Source organism: Pipra filicauda, unplaced genomic scaffold, assembly GCF_003945595.2.
Source record: "Pipra filicauda isolate LSUMZ 115617 unplaced genomic scaffold, ASM394559v2 scaffold282_size1924045_pilon, whole genome shotgun sequence".
NCBI classification, from domain to species: domain Eukaryota; kingdom Metazoa; phylum Chordata; class Aves; order Passeriformes; family Pipridae; genus Pipra; species Pipra filicauda.
Window position 1 is genome coordinate 314,319 of NW_024104401.1, and position 23,355 is coordinate 337,673.

The following is a 23,355-nucleotide window of genomic DNA, read 5'->3' on the forward strand; positions in this document are numbered from 1 at the left end:
AGAAAGGGATAAACAATCTTAGTCCAAATTAAACAAATCTAAGACTAAGAGGTCCCTGCATCTCTCTTGCAGATTATCCACACAAACCTCACAGCTATTGTTGATGCCTGTGCAGCTGGTTGGGGCTGCAGATCCACATCCTTAGGACGGTATTCCAGTTCCTCCCTAGCCATGGATAACTTCCTAACACACAGGGTAAAATAAACTGTATGAATTATCTTCCCTTCTCAGGGAAACCTCCTTTCAAGTTCTGAAGACGTCAAAAAAGGAAGTTTTAGCTATTTAGGCTTTAGGGATTACCTGAAAAGAGGGAGGTGTACCCTGTACATGGAGGTGGGAACAATCCTCTTGGGAACTGCACAGGGCTAAGGATGGAGGGAACCCCAACATCCCACCCTTCATGTTGCTAAATCAAGGATGAGGATTGCAGTGTGAGTGCCAGGGGTCAGGAAGGGGGATTTTCCCCCAGGGAATGATACCTAGAAGCTTCTTGCTGTCCAGCTTCTGCCTGTTCAGAGGGTTTGTGCCGTAGAGCAGCGTGTGGGCTTCCGAGTGAACCGTCTGCAGCTCTTCCAGAGTCGCCTTCCTTCCACGGATGCACTGCAAGAGCAAAGGAAAGGGTGAGGAAATCACTCTCACTAAAGTGCTTTTCTTTTTCCTTAGCAAATCATAAAGACAGAGAGCAAAACACCCACATTTCTGGGTTCTTACCCAGAACAATTCCGATTTTGGTTTAATCTCTTACTCAAAACACCAGCTGGACATACAAAGTCATTTTTACATTTATTTCTGTTTTCAAATGTGCATTTGCTAAATAACAAAGGCATTGCTTGACTAATGAATATTCAGGATTTATAAGACACTAGAAAATGATTCTCTAGTGAAAATGTCCCTCCAAACCACTCTCCAGCATCTCCACCACGATTATTAACTAAAAGTTTCTGCCAGACACGATTTCCAAAGTGAACCGTCGAGCAATGAAGGGTCAGTTCCAACCTTTCTGCTCTAAAACTCATGCTGGAAATCCCTGCAGGTTCAATCTGTTGCAAGCTGCTTTCTCACAGGAGGGTGCAGGCTGGGCTGGAGGCACCGTAGCAAATCTACTCATCCCTCAGGTGAAACCCAGAACGAGATGAGCTTTAAGGTCCCTTCCAAGCCAAACCACTCTGGGATTCCGGGATATTTCTGATTTGTGCCCCTTCTGGATCACTTCCATTGACTCTGAGAGAGATCACAGAACATCCTGAGTTGGAAGGGGCCCACAAGGGTCATCGAGTCCAGAAACAGTGGCAGGATCTCAGCCCTTGGCAGGGTGTTTGGGAGCCTCTCAGCTGCCTGATGGGAACAGGTTTTCCCTTAGTCTGTGCATCTGGAATTTCAAAGCCAACATTTGTTTGCGTGACTGACATAAATATTTATCTGTGAGACCTTCGGCTTGGGGCGGGTGTGGGACAGAAACACCACGAGGACATTCCAGGGGACAGGCACCCAGAACTGCTGGAGGAGAAAGCAGAGTGGGGGTTTAGTTGTGTGGGGAATGAGCTGTAAAACTCCTGGAAGAGGACAGGAATCCAGTGGAGTCTCGTTTGATCCTCCACAGTGTGTAAATCATTAGTTACCATGCAGGCTCCTGTGTTTTTAATCTGTGTTGAGCAACTCCTGGCAACCAACAGCATCAAACTACCCCCCTGACCACAGCAAAGGGCAGTTCAGGAAGGAAGGGGAAATGTCAGGATGAGGAAATATCAAAGCTCCAACTGTCCTTTTACAAATATGAGGCATAAGAAATGGATTAAACTACAAAATCATGGAATCCCAGAGTGGCTGACGTTGGAAGGGACCTTGTTCCACCACCCAGGCAGGGACACCTTCCACTAGACCAGGTTGCTCCAAACCATGTCCAACCTGGCCTGTTTTTTTTATTTGAGGGAAGTCTGGATGTAGGAAGGAGTTGGAGAAACAGGGAAAGGCTGTGCCCATCAAGCCCAAGAGAAAAGTCAAGATAAAGAAGGAAACTTTCAGACAGGCGTGGGCAGGAGATGGTGGGGATAAAGCAAAGGTAACCAGAGAGACAAGGAATGCAACCTGAAATGTCAGGGCAGACCCTGGAGAAAACCAGCAGGGAATTAAGGTAGAAACCTCATTATCAGGTATTTATCAGCTTTGGGAAAAGGAAGAGTCTGAACTTTCAGAAGAGTCTGAAAGGATGAGGCTTTTCAGAACATCAGCAACGGTCAGAAGGGAAACACAGCTGGAAAGCAGAGTGAACATCAACAGCAGCTCCAAAAGCAACCAAAAGTACCGAATTAAGCAGGAAAATCAGGGGAAAGAATCTTCCTAAAGGAAATTAACAGGAAATGAAGGACAATCACAGATTGTACAGTGAGGAATTTGTACATCAGGGAATATTTAACACCCATTTAAGTGACCAGCACTGCACAACGAGCTCCTGGAGCAGGACAGCACCGGGCACTTGGCTTTGTAGGTTTTTTGTTCCCAAATAATCCCAGAATTGAGTGAAATGGGCATCCACGGACAGAAGCAGCTTGGGAGGGATGCTGGGGGTTAGGGAATGGAGGCAATGGCAGTGCCAGGGGTTAGGGAATGGAGGCAATGGCAGTGCCAGGGGTTAGGGAATGTAGAGAATGGCAATGCCAGGGTTAGGGAATGTAGGCAATGGCAGTGCCAGGGGTTAGGGAATGTAGGCAATGGCAGTGCCAGGGGTTAGGGAATGTAGAGAATGGCAATGCCAGGGTTAGGGAATGTAGGCAATGGCAGTGCCAGGGGTTAGGGAATGTAGGGAATGGCAGTGCCGGGGGTTAGGGAATGTAGGCAACGGCAGTGCCAGGGGTTAGGGAATGTAGGCAATGGCAATGCTGGGAGTAGGGAATGCAGGCAATGGTAGTGCCAGGGGTTAGGGAACGTAGGCAATGGCAATGCCGGGGGTTAGGGAACGTAGGGAATGGCAGTGCTGGGATTAGGGAATGCAGGCAATGGCAGTGCTGGGAGTAGGGAATGCAGGCAATGGCAATGCTGGGAGTAGGGAATGCAGGCAATGGCAATGCTGGGAGTAGGGAATGCAGGCAATGGCAATGCCAGGGGTTAGGGAATGTAGGCAATGGCAGTGCCAGCGGTTAGGGAATGTAGGCAATGGCAGTGCTGGGATTAGGGAATGCAGGCAATGGCAATGCCAGGGGTTAGGGAACGTAGGCAATGGTAGTGCTGGGATTAGGGAATGCAGGCAATGGCAATGCCAGGGGTTAGGGAACGTAGGCAATGGCAGTGCTGGGATTAGGGAATGCAGGCAATGGCAATGCCAGGGGTTAGGGAATGTAGGCAATGGTAGTGCTGGGATTAGGGAATGCAGGCAATGGCAATGCCAGGGGTTAGGGAACGTAGGCAATGGCAGTGCTGGGATTAGGGAATGCAGGCAATGGCAATGCCAGGGGTTAGGGAATGTAGGCAATGGCAGTGCTGGGATTAGGGAATGCAGGCAATGGCAATGCCAGGGGTTAGGGAACGTAGGCAATGGCAGTGCTGGGATTAGGGAATGCAGGCAATGGCAATGCTGCCACCACGTGGAAGGCTGAGCTGACGGCTCGGGAATGTTCCTGTGCAGGGGCTGCCACAGCTGTTTATCCCAGGACATCCAGTCCCTCAGAGCTTGAACTGATGAACACACATGTAGAGCCCTATTTATCATCACTGGTATTTCTAACTAACAACTATGAATTGATCTTAATAACAATGCTAATACTAATACTAATACAATATAATGACAATAACAAGAACAACAACCACCCCCCTTTGCTGTGTTTTTCCTACCTCACACTTGCCCCGCAGCCCCGTCTCCTGGAGCCTGGACCAGATGCTCTGGATCCTCCCCGCGTGCTCCGGGTGGCTGTTGGTGTTTCCACAGGTACACTGGTGCTTCAGCATCAAGGTGTCATACACGAGGCCTGGGACAGAGGATCCAAAATTGCTCTCAGTAAAAAAAAAAACCACCCAAATTTGCCAGATTTATGGGGGGAAAGAAGCACGGTTTGTACTTTCTATTCAACGCAACAGCTCTAGAGCGAAACTGGGCGTTGGGCTCCAAGCCACGGAGCTCCAAGAAGGGAAAATCCAAGGTGCTGCTTTGAGACAGCACCAAACCTGCAACCGTGCCTTCCTCTGGAAACCCTCAATGGCTGTGGCAAAGAAACCAGCACCAACACCTGAGGGTGTGACAGTGGCAGCAGGAGGTGACACCCCAAAGCATCACTTCCATGCCAGTGAAGGAACCGCACTTGAGGAGAGGAGGGACTCTCCTACTTGCTGCTAAAATGACTCCAGGGCTTGGGATTGAAAAGCAGAAGGAATAAGTCGTTGGCAGGACCGTGTTTCATAAAACAGTTCGTGCTGAAGTCGCTGCATCACCGTTATTTGACAACATGCTAATTAAGGCCATTAGCACCCACTTGGGCATCGTTATTCAGCACGAGATGAAGGATTTAGCAGTGTTGTTTCATCTCAGTGCGGGAGTTCCCAAGGATTTATGGCATGACAACTTTGATTCATGCTCCACAGTTGCCTGGGTCCGTTTTTGGAAGGAGAGCTGAGATTCCAAAGCCAATGTTCTGCTGGAGGAAAACAGCAGGTCCTCCCCAGCCACGTCCCAGGGACAAATGACCTGTAATTTTTTTGCTCAAGCAAAAGACACACAGTCAAACGTTCAAATCTACCCTTCCCTTCAGCCAGAAGCTCCAGAAAACAGAATAAAAGGGGTTGGTTTGGGTTTTTTTCCTCAAAGAATAAGGTTTCTTGGAAGAAATATCTGTCTGAAAGTACAGTATGAAGTTGATCCGAGGGCTGGAGCCCCTCTGCTCTGGAGCCAGGCTGGGAGAGCTGGGGGGGTTCACCTGGAGAAGAGAAGGATCCAGGGAGAGCTGAGAGCCCCTTCCAGGGCCTAAAGGGGCTCCAGGAGAGCTGGGAAAAGGAACGGAGGGACAGGACAAGGGGGAATGGCTTCCCACTGCCAGAGGACAGGGTGAGATGGGATAGTGGGGAGGAACCTTCCCTGTGAGGGTAGTGAGGCACTGGAATGGATTTTTCCAGAGAAGCTGTGGCTGTCCTTCGATCCCTGGAAGTGTTCCAGGTCAGGCTGAAGCAACCTGGGCTAGTGGAAGGTGTCCCTGCCCATGGCAGGGAGTAAAAACCAGATGGGCTTTCAGGTCCCTTCCCACCCAAGGTTTTCTATGATTTCTGTGAAATCAAGTCTTGAGAATCCAAAGCCTCTAAAGGTAGGATGCAGGTGTTCCAGGATGTGCTTTGGCTGGTATCCCTCCTCAGAAATCCCAGATGAGCACACCTACACAGGCTTCCCCATTCCCAGTTCAAGTCTGGAGAAACAGCACAACTGGCAAGCGCAGGGAGTTAAAAGGGGTTTGTGAGGAACCCGACGCCGGGAACAGCCCCGGACACGCAGCCCGGAACTGAGGGCCCTGCTCCTGCACGTTCCCAACGCTCCTGCGCATTGCCAGGCTTGGCTCCAGCTGCAATCCCACCTCCTGACTGAGTGTGGGCATGTTCTGCCACTGCAAAAATGCGGCTTCTCCCCCTGAGCAAAGCCTGACACTCTCAGGTATCCAGCCTCAGGGCAGGGGCCTGGCAGCTCCTCGTTTTGCTGGAGGTGAGGGAGGGCAAAGGGAAAAACCAGCCCACAAAACCCAACCCATGTTCAGTTCCAGGGAAAGAACAGAGCCCTGGGGAGTTGGCTGGCTCTGGGTCAGCCAAAGGTCACTTAAGAAAGAAGGGCTTGCTGCAAAGGTCTTTTGAGGTCTGCCATGTTTGATCCACAGCATCAAACATCACAGCCAGCTGCTGGGCCAAGGCAAGTCCTGAATTCACCTGAGGAGAAGCTTCCACCCCAGTCTGAGTTTATTTAAACCAGTGCAAGGTCTTAAACTAAAAGAGATTTTTAGATGGGATATTGGGAAGGAATTCTTCCCTAGGAGGGTGGCAAGGCCCTGGCACAGGTTGCCCAGAGAAGCTGTGGCTGCCCCTGGATCCCTGGAAGTGTCCAAGGCCAGGTTGGATGGGGCTTGGAGCAACCTGGGCTGGTGGAAGGTGTCCCTGCCCATGGCAGGGGGTGAGATGGGATGGGCTTTGAGGTCCCTCCCAACCCCAACCATTCTGGGATTCTATCCCACCACAAACCTGGCCTTTACAGAACCTGGCTGATCAACAGTTTCTCCTTTCCCAAGGGTGCCAGGACAACAGCAGTGTCTCAGGGAAGCTCTTCCATGCTCTAATCACACGTCACTCATCATTCCTCTTTCCTAGAAACCAACCCACTGGAAAGACAGGAGCTGTTCCCAGTTCCTTCCTGTGGTTGGGGACACTCAGCTGAACACACACACACACACAGAGACACACAAAGGGAATCTTGGCAATTTAAGCTTAAAACACAAAACTCCATTGGCCGTTACAAGTTAAATTAAGTGGTGCTGGAAGCAAGGCTCTGTTCAGACACAAGAACAATCATTTTTAAAGGTCAGCACTAAAGCAAAACCAACTGGTTTTTCTTGGCAGAACAAACATATGATTTGAGGTTCAGATAATTATATTGCTCTGCACAGGAGAGAATAAATGCCTCCATTAGAAAGGAAAAACCCTTTAATGCAGAACATCAGAATAATTTGTGGACCCATTTTTACAGGAGATCAGAGACTGGATAATTGGAGCTATGCAAATTAATGGCCCAACCTGAGGATCCTTATTCAAGTGTGTAGAACAGGGCAGGCACAAGGATTCATTAAAGTCACGGGGCTGCTTGATCTGGAGAGGGCAAGTTCAAGGACTGGCTTTCTGGGAGGAAGGAAAATTAAATGTCATGCTCTGGGACATCAAACTGATTGCTCAGAGGAGTCAGGAAGGGCACAGCTTTCACTTTGATGTGGAGTAATGGACATCATGTTTGAGAGCTGTATTACGGGTTCTTTCCCCTGTACCTTTGAAGTCTCAGGTGTTGTCACTGAGAGAGACAGGAAAATAAAATATCCCAACCCCCCCGAATTTCCAGCTGTCTGGAGTGACTCTGTTCAGACAAAACCTCAGGTTACTGTATTATTTCTATATAATATCCCAAACATGAAGGGGATGAACAATTCCTTTGCCCGTTGGACAGTAATTGATCTCTTAAGAGCCACAGTGGTGTGCAGAGTGATCCTGGTTGGCTTACTTAGGGCCATTAATGAGGTTTGGTTCTTCCAGCCCTCTCCCCACATGATCACACCAATGCCAGCCCTCATTCCTCTGCAATCCAAAGCGCATAAGCCCGTTAGGATCAGTCTCCAAAGCAGCCACTTATCAACCAGATGGATTTTCCTAGGGAAAAAGCAGCCTGATGAGCTTGAGCACTTTGAAAAATACCCAAGACTTTAATTTCCTGCCTTTCAAAGAGTGGCTCAATCCCAGTGATTAAGCTTTAGCAGCCACCTCCAAACCCACGATCTCCGACACACCGTGCACAACTCCAGGAAAACATGAGGCACTTTTTCGCTCACACACATGCTCAGCAGCTGAGATTCCTTTCCTTTCCTTCTCCCTCCTTCCACACCCCTAGAGTTGGGCTCTTTCTTCCTGCCTCTGTTACAGAATCACAGAATCAGCTAGGTTGGAGACCTCATCGAGTCCAACCTTAAGCAGTGATGGGTAATTAAACCAGTCCTTCACCTTTTATGAGGGACCAAAGTTATAGGACTGGTACAGAGGTCTCACCTTTTTTCTTTGCACCTTTATTAGTGCCAGGGAATGCCCAACACTTCCCCCTTGGACAGTGATTTATTGTGTTTTCCCTCCTCCATAAATGCAGAGATGGAAAGCATGGGAAAAATTAAGCCCTTGGAGTTTTAACCTGGATAAATGCCATGAAAAGGGTATTTTACAGGTGAACCACATTAAGCATCCTTCATATCATCACACTGTGCAGTGCTAAATAAAAGCAATGTGATATTCCAGCTTTTTTTAATTGTTTTAAACCCTGCCTCCAAGGAAAAGAAATCCTAACACTGGAACAGCACCTTTTCCAAGCAGCCCCGTCCTCACATTTCCATTCTTCCTGTTCCCTGTGATTTGAAATGAAATTTAGAGGCGCAAATCTGAGCCAAATGCACAGCCTGGGGTAGGAAATGTTGTTGTATGTTCAGAGTCTTGTAGGTGACTGACAAGGCAACTTCACTACGAGGGGAGGAGGAGGGAAGGGGTGAATAATCTCTTCAAGCAGGGCCAGGCTTCCTCATTTTTAAAGCTCCAAGGTTTGGGGTTAAGCATGTTAGAAGCTCAAGTTTCATATGCTCTGACCCTGAGCCAGGGGACCACTCGTTGCATCCCTGGCAGAAGCCAAAATCTCTTCATCTGGCCAGAACTGGAAATGCAGTTTTGCTGCAATTCAAAGGTTCAGCATTAACAACAAATTAGATATTAAAGGGCTGATTTGTCAAAATGAGTCATTTCTTGGGTTTTCACAGGGCTGACAGCACACACTTCCCACCTTGCAGCTGAGGAAAAGTCATCCTGAACATTATCTATTACTACACCACCAGGGCCTGAAAATAAACCCGACTCAGAGCACCGAGTGATGCAAGAAGTGTGGGTTAAAAACGGAATAAAGGCATGAGGGAAAGGCAAACAAAATCACGAGTCACTCCCATTTGGATGTTCTGGGATCTATTCCCCTTCTTCCCTTTTCCCAAGGCGCTCGGCACGTTGCAAATTGTTCATTCACAAAATACAGCCTGACATTTGGGGAAGAAGGCGGACTCCAAAATATCCCTCATCACCCAACACAGGGCTTGGAGAGTTGCACAGAAAATTCCCTTTCAGTTGTTGCTAAGGGCACTGAAGAGACAGGAAGGATCTGGGGCGGGGGGGAAAGTTGGTTGTCAGGATTCAGGGAGAATTATTCTGGTTTTAATCTTGGATCATAAAATTCCAGAGTGGGTTGGAAGGGACCTTTAAGATTATCCAGTTCCACCCCCCCTGCCGTGGGCAGGGACACCTTCCACTAGCCCAGGTTGCTCCAACCTGGCCTTGGACACTTCCAGGGATGGGGCATCTGCAGCTTCTCTGGGCAACCTGTGCCAGGGCCTCACAGGGAACAATTCCTTCCTAACATCCCATTTAACCCTCCTCTCGGTGTAAAGACATTCCCTCTTGTCCTGCCATTCCACGCCCTTGTAAACAAAGCCCAGCCTAAGGCAAACCAGTCCCCCCAGCCCAAGTAGCCCCCCAAAGCCTCACCTGTTGTGAACCTTGGCTTAGTGGGGGGCTCCTGCACGGACATTGGGAAGGTGGCTGAGGCTGGAGAGGACTGTGCCCGGGACAGGGGCCGGTGTCCCCCAAAGGACACGGGCATTCCGGCCGCCTCCAGCGACGCCTGGTAGTTCCTCAGCTGGTGGATCCGCTGCTGCTCCAGGAGAAGGGCTTGCTGTGGGGAAGAGAAGCAGGGAGTTGCTGAAAGTGCCTTCCTAAAAGGGTCTTTTAGGGTTTTTAAGGTTTGGAGGCTTGGATTCCTTTCCCTTGCACGCAGCAAATGAAGATGTGGATGTTTCTAGAGCCAAGCCAGGCAAGAACAGCACGTGGAACCCCAGCCCTGGGCCTGGAGCACCTGAGAGGGCACCAGCACAGGCAGCTCCTTCCTCCCCCAGAACTGGCCTTATCTTCCACCCCCTGTGCTCCCACCCCGCTGCATTGGGCTGTTTAACAGTGCAGTGCTCCAGATCATGGACTGAATCCAGCTCAACCAGATCCCAGGCTGGAGTGGGAGCTTCCAACCAAGCTGGTTCTCTGCACAGTCACACCATCAGCTGGACAGGCTCCTGGGCAGAAGGGAGCTGTTCCAGCCTTCCACACTCACACCCCTTTCTTCTGTTTATTCCCTCTCTCTTTGAGGCAAAGACTATTTTAAAGACTCCTCAGGTGCACTCATGGATTCAGGATTAAGGCTGCCCTTTCAGAGGAATGGGATCACTGTGGTCCATCATTAGCAACACAGAATTACAGAATCCCAGAATGGTTTGGGCTGGAAGGGACCTTAAAGTTCATCCAGTGCCACCCCCTGCCATGGGCAGGGACACCTTCCACTAGCCCAGGTTGCTCCAAGCCCCGTCCAACCTGGCCTTGGACACTTCCAGGAATCCAGGGGCAGCCACAGCTTTCCTGGGTAAATGTAGTCCCTGAGCAACATTCCAGTAACATTCTTGTGGGACATAGATCAGCTTGCACCTTGTGATCAGATTTATCACCTGCAATCCACAGGCCTCCAGTGCTTGCCCTCAAAAGGGAGCCTGGCTGGAGGCTCCAGGATCTCTAATTCTGCAGAAGGAACACCCTCCATTGCACATCATCCCCTGCTCTTTTACCCAGGCCTTCTCTAGTTTGCTTTACAACATAAAACCAAAATAAAATCCTCTGCTAGCGGGATTCCATTTCTACTGAAAGCAGTTCAGAAATGCTAAGATACACTTTGTCTTCTCAAAGAAACAACCCCAGAAGAGACTCAGTGGCTGTAAACACACTGTGTGTTCCATATGATCCAGATTCTCCTCCCTGGGAGACTTGTGAGCTGATTCCAGGGAAGGAATCACCTGATTTTACCTCAGGATTCTATACACAGCCACGAGCTGGTTCCCCTTAGAGCAGCACAAGGTGACCACCAAGACCCAACCGATGTCCTGCAAGGGCCCAAGTGCCAGGGCGGTGTTTTGGGCGCTCACCTGACGGAAGAGCAGCTCCTGCTCCGCCTGTCTCTGCCCGGGCTCCAGCTCCTGCTGAGGCTCTGCCTCCTCCTCATCGCTCTCGATGGGTTCCTGCTTCACCTGCACCACGTTGGCCAGTCCCGGGGCCTCCTTCTGGCCCGCGGCCCGGTCGCCGTAGGGCTCCTCCAGGAGGGCCTGGTGTTCCCGCAGCTCCTCCTCCGTCTCCTCGGGGTGGCTCTCGTGCTGCCGGGCTGGCTCGTTGGGTTTGGATATAATCTGAAAGCACACGAACCAAGAAATAAACCCTTAACTCGTCTCAGGTAAAGTTCATTCTGTTCTCCAGCCTCCTGAAAAGAGCAATTGTGAATTATGGCCTTTGTCTTACGAAACGAGCGCTCCAGGGAAAGGTCAGGGCAACCTTGGCATTAAGAGCTCTGAAATTCCGTGTCCCAGGTAATGACACCCCCCTTATTTTCCACTTAGTTTTCCCTCTGAAGAAATAAGAGCCCTTGTGCCCACTCCATTCACATCCACTCATAACAACCATCAAGATGTTTGGCAATTAAATCCTGAAAGAATACAAGAGACACAAACCCCTCTAAGAGGGTTTTTGCTGCTTGTTTGCTCAACATCACCTCGAATCACTCCCTGAATTTTATCTGTAAGGCTGGAATAAAGATTCCTTGAGAACTTGCACTGTCACGGAGCTGGTTAAGAGGAAGCTCAGGACACCCAGCTTACAGTGAACCTCTGGTTCTAACCAGACCTTCCTAACTAGACACAGTAAACTTCTCCAGAAGCAGCTCCTAAACCGAAAGGAACAATTTAATTTTCACTATAATTCACTCAGACTCTTTATAAGTTCATTGGCAAGATAAAATTCACAGTTCTCCACCTCAGACTGCTTATAAGTTTTATTTGGAATAAAAAAAAAACCAAAATGTGACCTGTTTTTAACTCTGGCATAGGAAAACCGATCCATTTCCTCTCTCTCAGGCTGCCCCTGTTTCACAGGCTTATAAAGAAAGTGCTGCACTTTGAAAGCTGTCAGGGCAAGGTTTAATGAGGATTAGGTCACTGGGATGGAAGGTAATATTGATTTTAAATCTAATAAAGCTAAATCAAAACCTGGTTATTGAGCACATGCAGGAGGAGCTACTCGCTCTTCGAAGAGCAGCGGCTCAAACCTGAAATTAAGCCCTTTTTCCCCCCCAAATTTAGGAAGAAAGGCTCTGCCACATAAGTCAAGCAAGGAAGAGGGGCAGGAATGCGTAGAGTTGTGTGTCTTGGTGTGGATCTGGAGTTAGTCAAGAGCTTAAATGCCAAATGAAGTGGACAAACCAAGATGAGTCCTGACAACTCGCAGACGGGAGGGTGGAGCCGGGGGGGATTGGGCCCTTCTCCCACCTAACAAATGACAGCACAAGAGGAAATGGCCTCAAGCTGTGCCAGGGCACGTTTAGACTGGATATGGGGAAAATTTCTCCATGGAAAGGTTGCTCGAGCACTGGAACAGGCTGCCCAGGGCAGGGGAAGAGTGGTTTTCCAAAGGTGTGTCGATGGAGCATGTGGATGGTGGAGCTGAAAATCTGGAGAGGAGAAAACAGAGCAAAAGGCAGGACCTCAAGCCTGGATTTCAGGAGAGCAGACTTTGCCCTCTTCAGGGATCTGCTTGGAAGCAGATACAGCTCTGGGGATCAGAGGGGTCCGGGAGAGATGGAAGATTCAAGGATTCTACAAGATCAAGATCCATCCCAAGTAGTGAGAACTCCAGCCCTTGGGGTTAAGAAAGCCAAAGCCAACCTGGAGCTGCATCTGGCAAAGGACATGAAGGGCATCAGGAAAGAAAAAAGGAAGACCAGGGAAATTCACATGACATGGAAAAGGGCCATGGCACTTAATACCTCTTACCAGGAATCCCAGGACCCTGAGACCAGAGGGAAAGTCTGGAGCAAGGAAGACTTACCCTTGGTGGAGGAACCACCAGGGTCAGGCAACACTTAAAAAAACCTGGATATACTTAAGTCCAAGGGACCCTGATGGGTTGTGCTCCCAGGTGATGGGACAAGAGGCCTTGGGCACAAAACCAAACCCATGGAATTCTTTCTGAACACAAGAAAACGTGTTTTTTTTCCTGTGAGGGTGGTCAAACACTTGAACTGGTTATTCATAGAGGTTCTGGAGGCTCCATCCTTGGAGACACTCAAAAGGCAACCAAATGTGATCTTGGGAACTGCTGGAGCAGGGATATTGTACTCAATGATGGACTCAGTGATCCAAACCTCTTCAGGATTTTTGGGAGGACCCCCCCTGCCCTCCCAGTTTCATTCCTTATAATACACAATGAATAAACCATGTTAAGCTAAAGGTTCTTCCATGCATGTCCTTTAAGCTCTCTTAGGCTTAATGAACATAACCCCTTTTAAAGTTAATTAAATCATCATAAACCATCTGCTGCTTGGTGGTTTTTTTTTCTGCTTGGATCGAAGATCTCAAGCTTTGAACTTAATACCTTTTGAACTTCTGAACTGCAGGAGGTAATTGCTGGGAAAAGAACTTACAATGTCACTGTCACATCTAATGGGAACAAGAGGCAGTGTCATCCCTGAGAAGTTTTAAATTATTCCTACTCCTTGAAAATGGAAGAATTAAATGAAAACCACGATGAAGGTTGAAAGATCAAGTGGCCCATGCCAAGGACACTTCAAACATTCCCTTTGCTCTCCAAATGCAAAGGGAATCTCTTGCTCTGCCACCGCTTCGAGCTGCTGCAACCCTGTTTTAAAGGACAATTCTGTAGAGAAAACACTTTGTCATGAACATATTCCATAGAACACATGAGTATCTGCATCCCAGGCCTGGTAAAACTCCCTGAAAATCCTCCATTTGTGAAATTTTGTCCAATCTAAAATTGAAGGTAATAAAAGTGCAAGGGGCTGAATATAAAGGGAGCTTTGAGAATGCTCCTAAATATATCTGAAATAGTGAACACAATGCACCATAAATATCTCCTCCATCCCTTAATTAGCTCTCTGGCTTCCTCTGCAATGAGGTTACTCCTCTTTTTTCATACCCAGTGGCCTCTGGCTGTCACCTACTGCCACCATAAACCCTGTTAAAGACACTGCCTCTCCAACCTTGGGCAGGCAACGAGTTTACTACGGAATAAATGAGATATCTCTGCTCACAAGCATTTTTAAAAGGCTCCATGCAGTTGGTGAGATTTCTTCTCTACACCTTGGAAACACAAAAAATCCAGAAATTTTTAAAAAAGCATAGCAATGTCAAGTCATAACTACAAGAAAAAGCAAAGAATTCTTCCTTTTTTTGTGGAATTCTTCATGAGAGGAAAAAAAAGCTGCATTTCTTCGCTGGTAGAATGTCAGTTGGCATTAGGTTTGTCTAATAGATATGATAAATAGAATCACAGAATTGTTAAGGTTGGGAAAGACCTCCAAGATCATGAAGTCCAATTTTTGACCAGGTACCACCGTGCCCAACGATCCGTATTTATTCCTTCTTTGCAGTGGTAAGTTCTTGGGACACTGAAGACTTGGAAGGTGCTGCTGAACACGTTAGAAATATCTAGTTACTCATTCAAGTTTGATGGAGAGTTCCCACCACAAAAAATTCCCAGACTCACAGGATGGTTTGGGTTGGGAGGGACCTCAGAGCTTAACAGATGCAGGTTGGAGGCTGAAAATAACCCCAGACACCTCCGAAGCTGAGGATAAACCATCCCATTTCCATACAGCTCATCCAGGGCTCTCTGTGGGGAGGAGAAGCTCAGAGATCACACCAAAAGCCCATTTCACCTGTCAGATACGTCCAAGAGTCAAACCCTTGTGGAGAGAGGGGTGTGCTGGAAGGTGGGCTGGCTTCTGTCCACGTCCACATGTCTTCTGAACACTTCCAGGGATGGGGACAGGAGTCCCCACTGCCCTGGGTAGCCTGTGCCAGGGCATGACCAACCTTCCAGGGAAGAAATTTTCCCCGAAATCCAACCTAAAACCTCCCCTGGTGCTCCTCTAAGTTTGAACATTAAACATGCAAAAAGGGAGGGAATTATTAGGTCAATTAGAATCATGGAATGCCAGAATGGTTTGGGGGGGAAGGACCTTAAAGCTCATCCAGTTCCACCTCCTGCCATGGGCAGGGACACCTTCCACTAGCCCAGGGTGTCCTGCCCCACCTGGCCTTGGATACTTTCAGGGATGAGGCAGCCACAGCTGCTCTGGGATAAACAGTCGAGCAAGAAGTAATTCAGTATCTTATCTAGAATCTCATTTAATGTCTCAAACCCCAGCTGGAAACTTCAATAATGCTCTTTTCACTCACTCAAGTCTCTCCTGTCCCCATTTTTGGGGCGTTCCATGGGGGTTTTGTGTGTGTGAGTTTATCCTCTCCTTAAAGCAAACGTCACCAGCAGGTGACAAGAAGATGAGCAGGGCTGGGACCCACATTTTCCAGACAGGTCCTTGCTCTGAGCAGAGCAGTCACTCAGGGCAGGTCAGCTCCAAGTGGGATGAACCACATTTGCTACACTCAAGTGCTCCCCAAGCTGCACCTGACAGGGGCAGACTGGGGACTTTACACCCCACATGGGAAGGGATCCCCTCCAGTCACCCCATGGAGTCTTGTCCCTCCTTCTGTTCCATCCCTCTGCCCCCTCCTTCCCTGTCCTCAGTTCTCCAATTCCAAGTCACTCCTCCAAAGCCTCGGACGTCAAGGCTTCACAGCCAGATCCTCATGTTGATTGTTCTTATTAATTTTAAGCAAATCAACATATTTTTCCTTAGTTGCCTTCTGGGAAACAGCAAGACTTCTTTTGGCTGCAAATCTCCTTAAAAACTTCATCTGCTGCAGACACCTAAGGCCAAAATCTCAAAATTTGGAAAAATCACATGGAATTGAGAAGAGCCTTGTATTATTTATGGGAAATCAGTAAATAAATAAATTAATGCTATCAGTTCTGTTAAAAATTAAATAACCTATTATTTTATTTTTAGCTGTGCCCTTAACTCTCCTACACACGAGGGTCTTAAAATATCCCTGCATCTGGGAAAAGTCTTTTTCCATGTCAGCACTTGGATATTATCCCACAGGATAAATTTGCCACACGCACACAGTGTTAGTCCTGAAGTGATTTTAACTCATTCCTTCTATAAATCAAACCCAGGGAACGGCCCCTCTGCCATCAGTTTAATTACAGCCCCCTCTGCCTCCTTTTGCTACGGATGCCACAGATCCCAGCTCCAACAAAGCCGGAATTCTGAGCTCCTGGGAGGTCCAAGAGCAAGCCTGGATGAGCTCAGAGGTTACGTCACGGCCAAGGCTCGGGAAGAGCCTTGAAAACCCTCAAACCGTGGAGCTGACACTTATTCCTGGACAAAGAATCCCAAGCCAGCGCCCCACATCCGATGACCCCGGGCCTGGCACAGCGTCAGGAGGGGGGTGAGGGGGTTTCTGGGGCAGCAGCAGCTCCCGGTGTGAGGGGCTGAGCCGGGGCCAGGCCTGGCACCCCCAGTCCGTGCTGGCAGCGCTCCAGAAGGACAGGATTGACGTCAGTGCCTTGTGTAATCGCCCTGCCCCGGCTCCAGCCCATAAACAACGGGCTGGGGGGGCTTTGGGGGCTTCTTTCATGTTGGAATCCAGCTCTTGGTAGCTGTGTTTTCTCACAGGGCTGGAACGGTGAAAATATTTGGAGAAAGCCTCTCCATAAATGAAAGCACAGCGAGCCCACGGGTTTGTCCTCCCAAGCCTCAAACCTGCTACTGGAATTGCTGGTTTCCTAAGGAAAGCCACCACTGGGACTCCTTGAGAGGACTGTTTAGAAAGCCTTAAACCAGAAAAAAATCACAGAATGGTTTGGGTTGGGAAGGAACTCCAAGTTCCAACTCCCTGCCATGGGCAGGGGCACCTTCCGCAAAAACAGGTTGCTCCAACCTGGCCTTGGACACTTCCAGGGATGGGAGTCAGAATGGAATATCCCACTGATGATGATCCATTTCTCAAGTCCCCAACAGCCCTTTTACATCAGAAGGAACACCCGGTGCCTCTAAAATCCTGGGAGAGTCCCTCTGCCGGGTAAAACAGCACAGCTCCATCCCCACCGCTTGTGATCAGACCCCTCAGGTGTAACAGGTGAGTTTTACCCTCCTACAGCCTAAAACTCTCCTTTTTTAAACATTTACTCAATGCAATCATCTCAAAGTAGCTTTTTTTTCTGCTTCCTCGTAATACTGGGATACCCAGAGAGATGATTTTGGCTACAAAGCCAAAACTTCTGTGCAGGGATGAAGGAGATCTGCAATGTTCACCTGAGGGTCTCCAGGTGATTTACAGAAAGCCAGGTGATAAACAAAGTGCTTGCTTTCCTCGAAGGAATTGCTGAATCACATCTAATTCATCTTCCAAACAACCTCTGCAGGACACACAGCCACGCTGTCCTCACTTCCAGGAGAAGAAATGGATGGGACACTGTAATGCTTTACCCAGGGCTGGAGTTAAGGAGAATATGGACTGGAGATGGGAACAGCTCTGCTCCTTCCGAAGGCAATTCCAGAAAAATCATGGAATGGTTTGGGTTGAAGGGACCTTAAAGAGCACCTCATCCCACCCCCTGCCATGGGCAGGGACACCTTCCACTAGCCCAGGGTGCTCCAAGCCCCGTCCAACCTGGCCTTGGACACTTCCAGGGATCCAGGGGCAGCCACAGCTTCTCTGGGCAACCTGGGCCAGGGCCTCCCCACCCTCACAGCCAACAATTCCTTCCCAATATCCCATCTAACCCTGCCCTCTGGCAGTTGGAAGCCATTTCCCCTTGTCCTGTCCCTCCATCCCTTGTCCCCAGTCCCTCTCTGGCTCTCCTGGAGCCCCTTTAGGCCCTTCAAGGGGCTCTCAGGTCTCCCTGGAGCCTTCTCTTCTCCAGGCGAGCACCCCTAAGTCTCTCAGCCTTTCAGTAAATCTGAATAACTTCACTCACAAATATTTCCCGGTGTTGTGGTGCCTCCCAGAGCTCCCAGGACGAAAGCAGGAGGCAGAACCGCACCAGACCCCGAAACAGACCCCAAAACAGCGCGGGGAAAAAACGGGGGAAAAAGCCATCGAAAGCATCCTTCCTACCTTGTTGATGTGCAGCTGCTGCTGCTGGAATTGCTGTTTGTGTTTCTCCAAGAACTGCTGGTGCTGCTGCTGGATCACCAACTGCTGCAGGGCCTGGGCGTTCTGGGGCAGGGGCGCGGACTGGGTGCGCCCCAGCGGGCGGTGCTGCCGCAGCTTGTGGATGGAAGGGGAGACCCGCTCGCCTCCAACCAGGGGCTGTGCGTGGAGGGGCAGTCCTGAAAGATACCAGTCTGAAGATAATATGGAGGAAAAAACAGCAGAGGAGAAACAAAAGGAAGAAGGAAAGGAAGGGAGAAAACGGCTGTTGAGTAACGATGTATCACGTTAAACCTCCGCCACCACTTACGGCCGGAGCGGCCTCGAAAGGGAGCAGGTAATTAATGAATTCATTAACGCTGTGGGGAGAAAGGCTTTGCTTGACTGGGGTTCTTTGCTTGGTTACCCAGAGACCCCATGGAAACACCTCATTTCCTAAAATCAGCAATATCTTACAGACCATTCCAGAGTTTGAAGTTTAAATCCCGCAGCCTGGTTCAGGCAGTAATCCCAGGTCCAAGCCAAGCTGGCATCCCACAGCATCTAGCAGTTATCCCTGGATATGCTGAAGGGTGACGGATGATGATCAAGGAAGGCATGGCTGCCCTTGGCTAGGCTCTAGTCCACACCAGGGAAATGAGCAGGGATGAAAACTGCCATGTGATAACCCCCTGACCAGGTCTGTGCTGGGAAAAGGAGCATTTTGGGAATATAGGAGCTGCCAGGCTTCCTTATTTCCATAGGAAGAAAGGTCAAGATGACAAATAGCTAGGATTGTTTCCACCACATGTCCTGTGCATACATGCCAGTAACTACAGGAAAACCAAAGGTTATTTTGGGATAACTGGAGTTACTCATCTACCCTTGGCAATTTGGGTATCATTGATGACCCCCCCTGTGAAATATCCATCCAAGCTCTGGGAAGGGCACGTCTTCAGGAATTATCTTGTCTTCTTAGCTGTTCTTGGGCTGAGCTCTCTGAAAACACACCTTCCTATTCTTCTTAAGACAGCTGGGACACAAGATCCACCCAGCAGGGAGCCCAGCCCAAGGGTGGAGGAGCTCAGCATACACCTTTACTCCTGCTTGTTACACCTTGGGATAGAACAGCATCACTGGGAACTTGGGAACTGCTGCCTCCCCAACGGGGGTAAGGCTGCTCCCACTTTTGGGAAAGAATCCCTCTGCTTCCTTCAGGCTCTGGGTTAGAAGAGAAGCTGCCCAGGAGTCTGCAGCCAGCTCAGTGCCCTGGATTAGAAACACCCTGGCATTCCTGCCCCAGGATGTGACCTTCTCCCACCGATCCACAGAAGTGCTCTACGTGGAAGGATCTGACTCATGTAAAAGCCTCTTTTCCTGGGGGAAGATTTAAGGAGTTTCTCCCACTCTTTGCTCTTCTGAAAAGATTCCTGTGTATTTGATTTTATAAATGCACGTCTCTACAAACGTCAGTGTGTACACACACAAATCTGGGTATGGATACACGGATCACTGGGAAAGGTGTGCTCCTTTTCCCTCAGAGTACAGCTCCTCCTCCCAAAAGTTCCAGTTAGACAGCAGAGTTTGCACAGGATATTCTGGAATACCACCTTCCTCCAAGGGAATGACCAAGGTCCTCGGGAATGCTTTCCAAGGAGACTCCTTGTTCATAGAATCCTGGAGTGGTTTGGGATGGGAGGGACCTTAAAGCTCATCTTGTTCCACCACGAGCAGGGACACCTTCCACTAGACCAGGTTGCTCCAAGCCCTGTCCAACCTGGCCTTGGATTTTGCAGCTGACAGGAGTCTTCCTCCAGAGCTGAAGGCTATCAGCAGAATCCTAATAACCCCCACTTTGCTTCCAAGGAATTTGCAAGTCCTAAGTGCAGTTTGGCAGCCAGTCCCCTCAGGGCTTTGGGGAGCACGTGGGAGCTCTCTGTCTTCCAGCTGCTGCCTCTGGAACGTGTGTTCCTGCTGGCTGCTCTGCTGTGGGGGGACTCTTTCTCCCCAGTGTGGGTTTGGAACACGTTGTGCTCGCCCGGAAAACACCGCGGGCTAGAAGGAACATGCTTGGAAGCAAACACTGCCAATGGAGGGAAGCGAATACTGCAGCTTCCCAAATCTACATGATCCCAAGCTTATCACAACCCCACTTATAGTCCTGGGATCTGGATGCAAAACGAGCTTCCACGATCCACGCTTCCCAACAACTTCCATTGGAAATGGAAGGGAAGGAATCCAAATTAACAAGGCAGTAATGTTGGCAGAGCATCCTTTGTCCCACTATCACGCTCTGTAAACTAGGAGTGCATCCTACTAGGAATTACTGCTTGGAATCGAGCCTATGTATAGGAACACGCCTTCCCACAGGTACCTCATCCTGAAAATCTGACCCTGGGAGTGACTCACAGCAATTAAATCCCGAAAATGGGACATACCCAAACAAATACAATCTGCTGGAAGGCAGCTGGTTGTGCCATGGATTTGCTATTTATATTAATGATGAGAAGGAAGCATTTTAACCTGAAATTTGTGCCCTTCCCACACGGAACAGGAACCATCCGTGGAAAACAGGGATCCTAAGGCACAACTCGCCCCCGCTTTAATCTGCAGTGGTTAGAACTCTTAGTTAGAGAGTTCTCAGCTTTTACTTTTTGTGGAATAATACCATTTATTTTCACCTCACCAAAATGACAAGGCAGCTCCCCCCTCCCTCGGGATGAAGTGGGAAACCTCGGACTTGGGAAAAGTCCCTGCTATCCAAATGGATCAGCAGACACATCCCAAAGGTTCTGTGCTCCACCTGCAGAGATGATGCAGTATCTGGAGGCTGCCTTTCCAAAAACCCCCCAGGTTCCTGGAGGTTCCCTCTGTTTTCCCGTCGTGTCCGAGCGCTCTCACCTGTGACTAGGGGAGTTTGTGCAGTTGGCTGTTCCAGTAAGACCATGTGTTGCAGGAGAGGGTTATGTGCAGTTCCCCCATCCCTTTCCAACGTTGTAGTGCTCAAGTAGGGAGTGAGGTGAGTTCCAGGGAAGAGGGAGATCCGCTGCTGCAGGGTTGGGATAGCGAGTCTCTCCGCGTCCTGCTGGGCTGATCCCGCCTGCAAGGAAAAGGCCCCGCGGGCAGCAGGGAGGGAGTTAAGGGAGGAATCCGTGCCAGGGCCATTCCAGAGGCTCATCCCAACCCCACTTACGCTGGAAGGGCCGGTGGCAGGCAGGCCGAGCGTGATGTTGGGCAGGGAAGGAGAGGTGTAGAGCGGGAGCTGCGTCACGGAGCCCTCGCGGTTCACGAGCCTGTGGGCCAGGCTGGGCTGGGAACAAAACAGCAACATGGGCCTGGTCAGAGACCCTGGGAAGGACCCTCCAGGATCACCAATCCACCTCCTGGCCCTGCACAGACACCCCAACAATCCCACCCTGTCCCTGAGGGCGTTGTCCAAACGCTCCCTGAGCTCTGGACACTGCCCTGGGGAGCCTGGTCAGTGCCAACCACCCTCTGGGGGAAGAACCTTTTCCCAATATCCATCCCAAAATCACAGCTTCAGCTGTTCCCTTGGTACTTGCCCTTCTCAAGCTCTTTTTGAAGCTAAAACAGATTATCTTAAAAAGAAAATTGCTGTTGTTCTCTTTAGCAAATAACAGACAATTTCTGTTATTAACTGGTGTGCGTAAATCAGGCTTCAAAACCTCACCCAAAAGCCTTAAGGTTGCACTTATGCAGCTATTTCCTGATTTTCAGGTTGAAACACAAGATCTCCTGAGTTATCTTCTGGGCACTTAAAGCAAGAACACTTTAGTAAAAAGACCTTTAATTTCCAGATACGCACTAGAAAACCCATTATGAAAATGACAATAAACTGCCCAATTTTCCTGTTAGGAAACAACTGTTCTGAGATCACCCTGAATTCTCTGCAGGTGATTTTCCAACTTAAATAGAATTTAGACTTCAACAAGACTTGCTATAGAATTTCTACTGTTAAAACACAGGTGCTGTTGTGAAAAGGGCAATTTTTGATTAACCTGATGTTCTACCATGGGACAATCTTTACCTAAGCTGTGGCTGCCCCATCCCTGGAAGTGTCCAAGGCCAGGTTGGACGGGACTTGGAGTAACCTGGGACAGTGGAAGGTGTCCCTGCCCACGGCAGGGGTGGAATAGATGATCTCTAAGGTCCCTTCCAACCCAACCCAACCCACAGTTGTGTGTCCTTGCACAGGCAGCACAAACTCAGGTTTGGAGGTGTCCTGATAAAGCTGTTGGTGGGTCCACTCAAACTGTGATAAATCCAGGAGGCTCTCAAAGAGCAATATATAGCAAATAGCAAATGTTTGGTTTTCAGTATCAGCTCTTTCAATATGTGCTTTATTTCCTCCCCCCCCCAACAGTTTGCTACAGCAGTTTTTTAATCACAGAATCATTTAGGTTGGAAAAGACCCCTAAGATCAAGTCCATGACTCACTCTGCAAAGTCTCCCTGACTTACAGGACTCTGAATTTCAGTCTAAAATGTACCTCAGTTACACCCCTCTCATGGAATCCCAGGATGGGTTGGGTTGGAAAAGACCTTAGAGATCATCCAGTGCCACCCCCTGCCATGGGCAGGGACACCTTCCACTAGCCCAGGTTGCTTCAAGCCCTGTCCAACCTGGCCTGGGACACTTCCAGGGATGGGGCAGCCGCAGCTTCTCTGGGCAACCTGGGCCAGTTTTTTAACACCCTCATTATAAAAAACGTCTTTTTTATCTCCGATCTAAACTTGACCTTCCACGTGACTGTTTGTACCCCCACACTTCTCCTTCCAAGTGATTCTGAGCACTACCAGCAATTTGGCTTTAATTTAAATCACACACTGTTAGTGTTCCACATGGAAAATAAGACAGTTATTGTAAGCAGAGGAATGAAATGTTTTCCTGAGATGGCAAATGAAACAAAACTACATCCATTTTCTCTTTGAGCAATCAATACTCTGGAGTTGTGCCTCAAACTATCCCCCGGGGGTTTGGGATGAAAACAGCAGGGAGAAGAACACAGCAGCTTGATGCTCTCAGCACATGGTATTTGGCAGCATTATCAGCACTTCAAACACCCAGATCCCATCTCTGGGCTGCACAAACAGGCTGCAATTGCACACAACAATTTCTGCAGGGACAATTTTCAGCTGTAGTCAAGTCCTTTTTACAGTCTTGTACCAACTGCAAAGGCAACAAATCTCAGAGAGGGAAAAACCTTTAAATCAGCATTTAAAAATAGAGAGTGTCTATTTGAAAGGAGGCAGAGCTCTAGTCGTTCCCCACTGAAGGCAAGCACTGAAACCTAAATAATGAACCTGGACACCACCTTCCAACACATCTGAACTGGTTCAAATGGGGACATCATAAACTAAGAAGCAACAAGATCCATTTCTCATGGAATGTAAAACACAAAGCCGAGAATGAAACACCAAGTTGGCAACATTATCTTTTCAGAAACACTGAAATA

At 49.0% G+C, this 23,355-nt stretch overlaps 1 protein-coding gene across 5 annotated transcripts in view; it reads right to left on the reverse strand.

Moving 5' to 3' along the window:
• HDAC4 (histone deacetylase 4) overlaps positions 1–23,355 on the reverse strand; it is a 190,854-nt gene that overhangs the window by 31,210 nt on the left and 136,289 nt on the right. For 3 of the 5 annotated variants that reach the window (XM_039382767.1, XM_027734986.2, XM_027734985.2), the window contains exons 10-16: positions 21,073–21,189; positions 20,781–20,979; positions 17,865–18,094; positions 10,758–11,015; positions 9,283–9,469; positions 3,826–3,959; positions 480–600 (exon numbers count right to left, since the gene is read on the reverse strand). In XM_039382767.1, the coding sequence (XP_039238701.1) occupies positions 480–600; positions 3,826–3,959; positions 9,283–9,469; positions 10,758–11,015; positions 17,865–18,094; positions 20,781–20,979; positions 21,073–21,189 (1,246 nt within the window). The remainder of the gene's footprint in view (positions 1–479; positions 601–3,825; positions 3,960–9,282; positions 9,470–10,757; positions 11,016–17,864; positions 18,095–20,780; positions 20,980–21,072; positions 21,190–23,355) is intronic. The other 2 variants (XM_039382769.1, XM_039382768.1) reach the window with 1 other exon arrangement.